Below are 9,194 nucleotides of genomic sequence, written 5' to 3' on the forward strand. Positions count from 1 at the left end.
TTTGATAAATGTTGGGTAAGGTCACAGTCTGCAGGCACAGAGGGATGGCAAGGCTGGGCATGTCCTGTTGGCCTGGACAGTGAATCCTCGGCTCTGTTGCTGTCTCCATGGTCTTTACATTGACAAAGGTGCTGCCTGGAGCTTCATTTATCCCGTAATGTGTGGCACATCCCACTGCATGGACTTACTGCAGGAGTAGAGGGCTCAGCACAGCAGCACTGAGAATTGTAGAAGTACTTAACAGCGAAGGGGGCTCAGTATTTTGACACATTTTTCAGTCAAAACCTCAGCTTTATTTGAAAAAAAAAAAAACAACCCCGAAGTATTTTATCAGGGCATGACTTTTCAGCCATGTCCACATCTTGACACGAGAGCAAGCCCGAAAGGCTGATGTACTAAACCAGGCGGCGGGGTGCGGACTGGCACCCAGAGCTGGCCGGGTCTGCCCCTGCACCTACCGGTTGTTGCTCAATGTTTTACCTAACTCCTAACATCTCTAAGGAAATATTTGCAGTGGGAGTCACCAGAAAACATACCATTGTTTGTTTTGCTCCCCAACAATTATTCTGGATGTCCCTGATGACATCGCTCGCCTCTTTCCTGCTGTAAAGCTCTATATATGAGGATGCTGGATGCAGGTCATCTTCAGAAGACAGGGACATCGGCTGGAGACAGCCTCGCGCTCAAGAGCTTGGTCAGGTAAGAGCAAACTTATTCCTTAAAAAGCATGCTTTTAGCTTCTGCTTCTACAGACCTGAATGCTTCCCAAAGAAGAATCCTTAATGTTTGTTTGGGAGTATTGGTTTTTTAACAAAAATTGTTATTCTCGCCTGCTGCCTGCCTGAATTATGCTTTGACAAGGGAAATGTGTGGTGGCTTTTACTATGAGTTTCTCAAGAAGAGACATATATGTTCATTGTATTTGCAGTCCTTGAAGAAGAAAGGGTATTTCATGGTTTTCATAAACAATTATCACTTAAATTATTTTGGGTATAACTCGGTTAGCTGAGACAGATTTTTACCTAAGGTGAATTAGACCTCTCACGCTTGTTTTGATCCCTTTTTGATGTGCTATTTACATTTAAACAGATTTGGGGCAATGAAGTTCATTATGGTTCTTAAAAAAAAAAAAGCTACCTCAAGTTGTAGGTCCCGCAGCAGTATTTCAATGACACTGAAACTTTAAAAATAATTTTCTCCTTCTTACAATTCTAGCAAAAGGTGTTTTTATGCTGAGCCTCAGCTGTTTGATTTTTGGGCAGAAATCTTGACATTCAAACAAGGAGATGTTCGCCTTATGGGTTATGTCAGTGCATTTGTCCTGTGCAGAAGCCATTGCTTTTCTTTCTGTGACTAGAGATGATTGTGTTGTCAGAAATGTCCTGTTTTCCCACCAAGCAGGATACAGGGTCTTGTTTCTCAGAGCAATTCCTACCCAGAACAGATGCTCCCCAGATCATCCAGATCAGTCACCCAACACTGCTCACAAGTGCTGAGGCATTAAAGGAGGAACAACCACTTGCTTTTCACTTGGCTGCTGTGACGGTTGGTCTTTGGAGCAACTATTGTTGAAGTTCTGGTTCCTCCTGCAGAAAAGTGCCATCAGGAGTTTTACTGTGCCCACCACCATGGTGAGGAGGTGGGAGAGATGCCAGCAGCTTCCTCTCTGATTTTGTCTTCCCTGACAGGCATTCCTCCTTTTTCTTTTCTCCATCCTCCACTTTCCTCCCTCCACTGGCTTGTGCTCACTGTCCCAGCATTGCACTGATGACAATCACTTTCCACAGTTATTTGGACCAAAGATGTCTGCCTTCTGGGCTGTTTTCCTCCTCTGCAGCCTGCTGACCCCTTCACAAGGACTTGGAATCATGGGCTTGATCCCTCAAGAAGTTGTAGATGGTAAGTGAATGGAAGAGACAGGATTTATCTTGAGACCAGTTCTGCTCTTTCTGTCTCTTGACCACGTTCAGAAAATCAGAAGCTGGTCCAGATCCATTCAGCAGCGATGGCAATGCTGATAATTTGCATTTATAAAGCACACTGGAAATGGCACTGCAGATACTTTTCAGTGTCTGGTGCCACACCTCTATTGTATAAAGAGGGAAACAGAGGGACAGTGGAGGGGAAGGAACAGCCAGGTTGACACAGCATGCTTGTGTGCTGAGTCCATATAGCTCACAGTGACCTCTCATACTTTTTTCATATATTGCAGATCCACTGGCCAAACGTGACCTCCTGAAACTTCAAGGTGGTCCCCTTGGCGGCAATCTGCTCAGTGGTGTCCTTGAAAAAGATAGTCCTGTCAGCAGTCTCCTTGGCAGAAGCGGCGTCCTTGGCGGTCTCCTTGGCAAAGACGGTGCTGTTGGCAGTCTCCTGGGCAAAGATGGTGCTGTTGGCAGTCTCCTTGGCAAAGATGGTGCCGTTGGCAGTCTCCTGGGCAAAGATGGTGCTGTTGGCAGTCTCCTTGGCAAAGACGGTGCCGTTGGCAGTCTCCTGGGCAAAGATGGTGCTGTTGGCAGTCTCCTTGGCAAAGATGGTGCTGTTGGCAGTCTCCTGGGCAAAGATGGTGCCATTGGCAGTCTCCTGGGCAAAGATGGTGCTGTTGGCAGTCTCCTGGGCAAAGACAGTGCTGTTGGCAGTCTCCTGGGCAAAGATGGTGTGCTTGGCAGTCTCCTTGGTGGAGATGGTGCCATTGGCAGTCTCCTGGGCAAAGATGGTGCCGTTGGCAGTCTCCTGGGCAAAGATGGTGTGGTTGGTGGTCTCCTTGGTGGAGATGGTGTCCTTGGCGGTCTCCTTGATAGAGATGGTGTCCTTGGTGCTCTCCTTGGCAGAGATGGTGTCCTTGACGTGCTCCTTGGCAAAGATGGTCTTGTTGATAGTCTCCTTGATACTGTCCTTGATATTCTCATTGGCAAAGGTGGTCTCCTTGGCAAAGATGGTCTCGTTGGCAATCTTCTTGGTGGAAATGGTGGAGATCTCACAGGGTGAGTAAGAATGGGAGATGGGTGTCCCTGAGCAGCCCTTGGTGCATCTGGGCCATCCTGGGGACAGGGCGCTCTGGTCTGGAGCCTCCTGTCTGAACACAGGGGGCGCCCTTTTTCCCATTCATAAACGAGGGTTCAGCTGTTGGCAGTTTCTGTATGTGGCTGCCATGCAAGCATGCCTTGTATGTGCTGTAGGCTGTTCCTGGGTGGTAGGGATCCCTGCTGACCCAGGGTGGAGATGACCCCAAGACCATGGCTCTGCAATCACCCACAGTGCTGGGGGCTGAGGGGACAGGACATCCCCTGTACAAATGTGCTATTTACTGCCTTGTCCTTGTTTCAACCTCCAGGACAAAAATTGTGAACAACACCCTCCCCAAAGTAAGCCTGCGTTCCCTGCCAGGCTTTGGACACCAAGTGGGCTTCAACACCCAGCTGCTGGTCGAGACCACCGGGTACGGCATGTCCGTCAGGGACATGGTTTGGGGCAGGAGAGGGGGTCACCATCGCTTTGGAAAGTAGGTGGCCACCAAGTTTCCTGAGCCCCGTGCTGTGTTTCCCCCCATGCAGTGTGCCGGGCAGGGTGCTCTGCGTGCAAGTGGAAGCAGATGTGACCATGCTGGTCCAGGACAAGGGGGCGTCTCTCCAGAACGATAAAGACTGCAAGATTTTTGACATAAATATCCGTTTGAGGTAGGCATCCCTGTGAGGTCTCCATCCATGTGAGCAGGGTGCTCGTGGCCAGCACGTGGCCCTTGCGGCAGTGGGAAACCTTGGCACTGTTGGCCGTCGAAGGCAGTACTTTTGCGCCTGAGGCTGTCAGCCTCAGAGGGGACCTGCCAACCTTTCTTTTACAACTTGGGCTCAAGAAAGAAGATTTCTGGGGTTGTGCTGGGAACTTAGCGCTGGGCTGGATTCAGAGGGCTTGGTTTTGGTAATATTTTGGCACTTAATATGGCCCTGGACAGTGCGAGTGAGGCCTCATGTTTCCCTTGTGCAAAGTACTGTTGTTTTCCAGCCATTAATCTATGTCGCCTTTTATTTCCTATTTTTCTGTTACCCAGACCCAACGTGCCACTTCTGGAAGAGCCTTTAAAACGCCTCCTGAGTGATTCCCTGAGTGAGGTGGTAAGTCTGCAAAGCCATCTTCCTGCGAGCCGTCAGCACGGTGCAGGGCGGGCAGGGCAGGCAGCGGGGACAGGCTGCCCCCGTGGACGTGGCTGTTTGCTCAGCTGCGGGCTCAGCCGGGGCAGCCAGCCCGTCCTCCCCACCGGTGGACACCAGCCCCGTCGCCTGTGCCAGGCTCTGCCGGCGAACAGGTTTCTGAGACACGCGCTGGTTTTAGTGAGCAAGTCTTGCCCAGGAGGAGAAACCCACCCTGGCTTAGAGGGGGACACTCGCCCACCTGATGCTGAGCGCTGCAGTGACGGGGCATCCCACCAAACCCTGCCCAGCAGCGGCTCCTGCAACCCCGGCAGAGCCAGTTTTTGCTACTCGTGTTAACGCGATGTACGGCCGCTGGTGCCGTGGGTCCCGGGGCTCCAACTTTCCTCTGCCTCCCCAGGCGTGCAACATCATCAACGCCAGGCTCAACGTGGTGAACTCCCTGCTCGGCTCCAGGACCCGTAAGTGCTGGCACCCCCCTTTCCCTCTGCTCCTGGGTGACCTCCTGCACTTAGGGTTGGTTTTTTTTTTTTTTTTTTTTTACATTGGGTAAATACAAATATTTTAACCACTTTTTAAAAACATAACTCTCAGCTCAAGCACAACATTCAGTTTCCCTTGCCCCAGAGCACACAATTTTGCCTGCAGAAAGCTACTTCAGGAACCAGTGCTTTTAGAGATATTTTTACTGCAAAATTGTGCTTCCCAGCGGCTTGTCCAGCTGGGAATGCTGTGAGGAGGAGCCACACTTGGTTCCAGTGTCTCTTGGGACTATGAGATTTGGGAGCAGCTCCCTTAAAAGCTTTCCTCCCTGTGTTCCACAGCCGCGCTCCCACTCGGGGCCGTGGGAGATCTGCCCCCCTTTTCCATCATCAGTGGCGACGCTATCCAGCTGGATTTAAACGTAAGTGCCACCGCTTTCCCTGGCCCAAAACCCTTTGACTTGTTGAGTTTGGGTAATTCATCTGAAAGTGGTGGCTATTTGACAAAGGCTCCTCTTACCCCAGCTGTCTTCAGGACAGCATTTGCTGGAAGGTACTGATGAGTGTGGTCCAGCCGTGTCCGTATTAATGCCACCACTGGGTCTCTACCTTATTTTTTACTTGCTAATCCTTGAGGGTAGTATGAGCCAGATTGTCTTGACACTGCTTAATTAAGTACGGTTGTAGCGCTCTCATAGCTGTTAATCAGAAAAGCTTAATTTCATACAGGATCAGTGGTGACCATTCACAAGCAGGTTCCATTTATAAGCCGTTTGTAAAAGTTTGGTATGTAATTAATCAGGACCATAACCAGGCCAAAAATATTGGCCATGTGTCTTACTGCTCAGGAGACGTGATGATGTTTTAAAGAAAAAAAGGACTGTCTGTGCTAGAACAGTCTGAAGCAGCTGTATGTTTATTAAATATGTTAGTTTATTAAGTTTATTAAAATTATAAAGTTTATCAAAGTTGATTAACCCCATATGAGCCTCTCCGTGAGGTCCGTGGGTGGACAGGGTGCCCGGTGCCACCACAGTCCTCTGAGCCCCACCAGCGTCCTTCCCCTGTTCTGTCCCCTGCAGCTCCTCGGTGGGGACGTGCAGGGCAGCGTGGTGGCCTCCACGCAGGGACCGCCGCTCACCGCCACCCTGCTGCTGGCCACCGGCCGCCCGCCGCGGCTCAGCCTCTCCCAGCGTGCCCTCAGCGACCTGCTGGAGATGGTCCAGGCGCAAGGAGCCTTCAACCTCAGCATAACCAACTCCATGGTGGGTCACGATGCCCCTCTCCAGGGTTGTCTCAGGGTCCTGGCTGCTCTTGGGTGACCCAAGGTTGCTCCACCACACGCTTGTATTTGTTCGTGGGGTCTGGCCAAGCCCAGTGAGGGCTTTGCACAAACCGTCCTGGCCACCGACGCTGCTGGTGCTGTTCCCACAGGTTCCCAATAGCATCTCGCTGTCCGCGTCTTCCCTTCTCCCGTTCATCCCTCAGGTCAGCCACCCTCTTCGTGTGCACTGATTTCCAACCCCACCACCCATCCCAGCCGTGCAAAGACCCCCTTGCCCTGACCTCTCCTTGCCCCCCACAGCTCGCCAGGATCCTCCCTGGCTCTCTGCCCCTGGAGCTGCGTGTGCAGGTGGCCAGCGAGCCGGTGGTGGCCGTGAGGGGCAGAAGAGCCACAGCCACCCTCAAAGCCTCCATTGATATCTTCAGTCCCCTCCTGCAGTCCTCCCAGACGCCCCTCTTCTCCTTCGACGCGGTGAGTGGGCTCCCGGGGGAACGAGACCTCCGACAGAGGGCGAGGAGTGAGCCTGGCTGTTCTCCAGCATCCCCTCGGCTTGTCCCTCCCTTAGCCGCGTAGTACTTGTACTTTGGAATTTACTACATCTTCAAATGGTGGTGCCCAGTCCTTTAAAAATGCTCATAACCAAGCACAAGTGAAATGTTTAAGGAGTTACAGAAAATAAAGACAGGAAAGGTAAACCCCAGGGAGAGAGATACATGATGCCATCTGTCAAAAAATGTTATTTCTAGGCACAGACAGGTGTTTTTTCTCAGAATGGGTTATTTACAAATACTCTGGGTTTTCTTTTCAGTCTTGGGAGCTACACAGGGAAATAACCTCAATTTTTCTGTTGTTCCAATTTCAGGACATCGTTCTGAACATCATCCCGTTGGTCTCCGACGGCAAACTGCGAACCTCCCTGGCTCTCGACAGGTAGAGCCGAGCTTTACGGTCGCGGTGGGCAGGGAGGGGGGTCCGCCTGGGGACCCTCCCGGGAGCACAACAAGTGATTGGGGAGTGCGATGTAGATGTGATAGAGATGTAAAGGGCTGCCGGCGCTTTCCTGCCTCTTCCCAACCCCAACCTCAGACCAAGTGCACGTCTGAAGTGATGAGAGAGTTGTAAAAAATTCACCCTGTTTTTGAAATCCTTGTATCTTTATGTGGATGAGACAAATTCCAGACCAAGGAAGGGTCTGAGCAGCGTTGGGAAAGCTGAAGGAGGGCTGCACCCGATGCACCCTGACTCTGCCTTGTTTTTATCTTTTGTAGCATCAACCTGACACGGACACCCCTGAGACTCGACCCTCTCAGCGTAAGTGCTCGCTGCTTTGGATCGAGGCGTTGCAGCAAGCGATGCGGTGCCCAGAGACTCTGTGTAGGGGAGGGAGAACCAAAAACGCCAATTCTTTTTCGGTCTTCACGTTTCTTCTTCTCTTGGCAGAGGCCAGTCGTTGTCTGCCCTGCTGATCCCCTATGCCCTGTAGCAGTGACACTTGGATGTGTATGCTCACTCGTTGGCAGCGTACTGGGGGTGCTGGGAAGGGGGGAGGAATAATCAAGAAGGAATTACCCGAAAAGCATAGAATCATAGAGTCATAGAATTGCCTAGGTTGGAAGGGACCTTTCAAAGCATGTCCCCGTTTATGCCCCCACCCTCAGTCCTGGAAGAGTTTCACTGAAGGAAGCTCCCCAACCTTTGTGTTCTGCAGCTCCGAGCATCCTGCAGTGACAGAACTGCCTCGATAAGCCTGACATCACTCCGTTCATCCCAATAACTGTCACTCTCTTCATCAGACACTGACATGCGTCTTCTTCCCCTGCAGCTCTCCGCGCTCACAGGATGGTTCAAGCAAGTCCTTGGGGCTGCATACGTACCTGCCATTAACGGTACACCTGGGGTCTGGGTCCCCTCTTGTCTCAAACTGAGCTGGATTTGGGGTTCTCCCCCTTCTCTCGCTCCCTGTATTCAGGATTTTCCCCCCATGATGAGATGCTTTCACTTATTTTTGCAGATGCCTTGCGCCTGTCGGTCCCTCTGCCCAACGTTCTCAACACCAGCCTCAGGAATGCCAAAGTTGACATCACCGACGTAAGGATTCCGTTTCCCCTAGTGCTGCCTTCCCAGGAAGCAGGGGATGCGTTCACCCTCAGGCAGGGACCTGCAGAGCCCAAAGCCCCACACCACCCTGGCCGGCCCCATTTCCCATGGGCTGCTCCGGGTTTCCAGGAGATCCCTCTGCCAGTGTGGACCCACAAGAAAACCTCACCTGGGATGTAGGGAAGAGCTGGTGAAAGTCTGAATGAGAAAACTGAATAGTTTTTGCATTGCTTCTTCCAGGCAGACAACTCTCCCGACACTGATCTTCAGAGATTCTGCTCGGGAGGACCCTCCACGCTCCTCACCGTCTGAGGCAGGCAATGCTTCCCAAGCCCCAAAACCCTATTAGTCTCTGCTGTCTCCCTCTTCATTTTCCCTTGAGCACTGCCCTGTGTTGTCACCATGGCCCTAGGGGGACAGGCGACCATCTCTGGTCAGCCGGTCCTGGCGTAGCCTGGCAGCAGGGTAGGGAAAGCTGCTTGACTGGTGGATGTTAGAGGGGGTTTTCTGTGGCCACTTTTAACATCCGTAGTCAGGAAGCAGAGCTCTTTCTTAGGCATAAATGTTGCTCTCGTATTGCTCTTTCAATAAAATCTTTCACTGCCTCAGTATTTCTCTCTCTGAATATTTATTTGACATGAGTTTCTGGCTGCCAGCACCCATTTGTCTCCGCCGTGTCCCTATGCCATATGGCCCAGGGACAGGCACCGCAGCCCCAAGAGGTGGCTGTACCTGTAGCCAACGAGGCGATACCTTGCAGAAAGCGTTTTTCAAGCTCAACCTGTGGCACAAGGTGTGAAACGGCAGCTCACACGGGAGCTGGAGTTTGGTGCACATGGGTGCACTGCCTGGCCGGGTGCCGCTCGTGTCAGACTGCTGAGGCGCAGAGGAGGTGCTCACCGTGCAATAACAGCACAGATTTAGCAAATCTGACATTTCCCACCCATTTGGAGCCCTTGCTGACGGGGAAGAAGCTCCTTGCTGGGCTCTCATTTGCAGCATAGAATTGTCTAGCTTGGAAGGGACCTTTCAGATCATCTAATCCAACCATAAGGAGACCTTTGTGATCATCTAGTCCAACCAGGGTGTCCCACCCAGAGCCCGGTGATGTTTGTTGTGCATATCTCTGTACCAGGCACAGATAAATTGAGGTTACACCTCCCCCTGCTCCATCTATCAGTG

The 9,194-nt window shown here is 51.7% G+C and overlaps 1 protein-coding gene across 1 annotated transcript; it reads left to right on the forward strand.

Moving 5' to 3' along the window:
• Nucleotides 1-1,802: 1,802 nt before the first annotated feature.
• On the forward strand, nucleotides 1,803-8,324 carry LOC128916820 (BPI fold-containing family B member 3-like). The gene is made up of 15 exons (XM_054218879.1): nucleotides 1,803-1,899; nucleotides 2,213-2,984; nucleotides 3,335-3,439; nucleotides 3,555-3,677; nucleotides 4,049-4,112; nucleotides 4,549-4,609; nucleotides 4,973-5,052; nucleotides 5,713-5,895; nucleotides 6,065-6,118; nucleotides 6,216-6,386; nucleotides 6,778-6,845; nucleotides 7,184-7,226; nucleotides 7,738-7,801; nucleotides 7,927-8,003; nucleotides 8,253-8,324. The coding sequence occupies exons 1-15, from the start codon at nucleotides 1,803-1,805 to the stop codon at nucleotides 8,322-8,324; spliced, it is 2,034 nt and encodes a 677-aa protein (XP_054074854.1).
• Nucleotides 8,325-9,194: the final 870 nt, after the last annotated feature.

This window comes from Rissa tridactyla, chromosome 12 (genome assembly GCF_028500815.1).
Source record: "Rissa tridactyla isolate bRisTri1 chromosome 12, bRisTri1.patW.cur.20221130, whole genome shotgun sequence".
NCBI classification, from domain to species: Eukaryota; Metazoa; Chordata; class Aves; order Charadriiformes; family Laridae; genus Rissa; species Rissa tridactyla.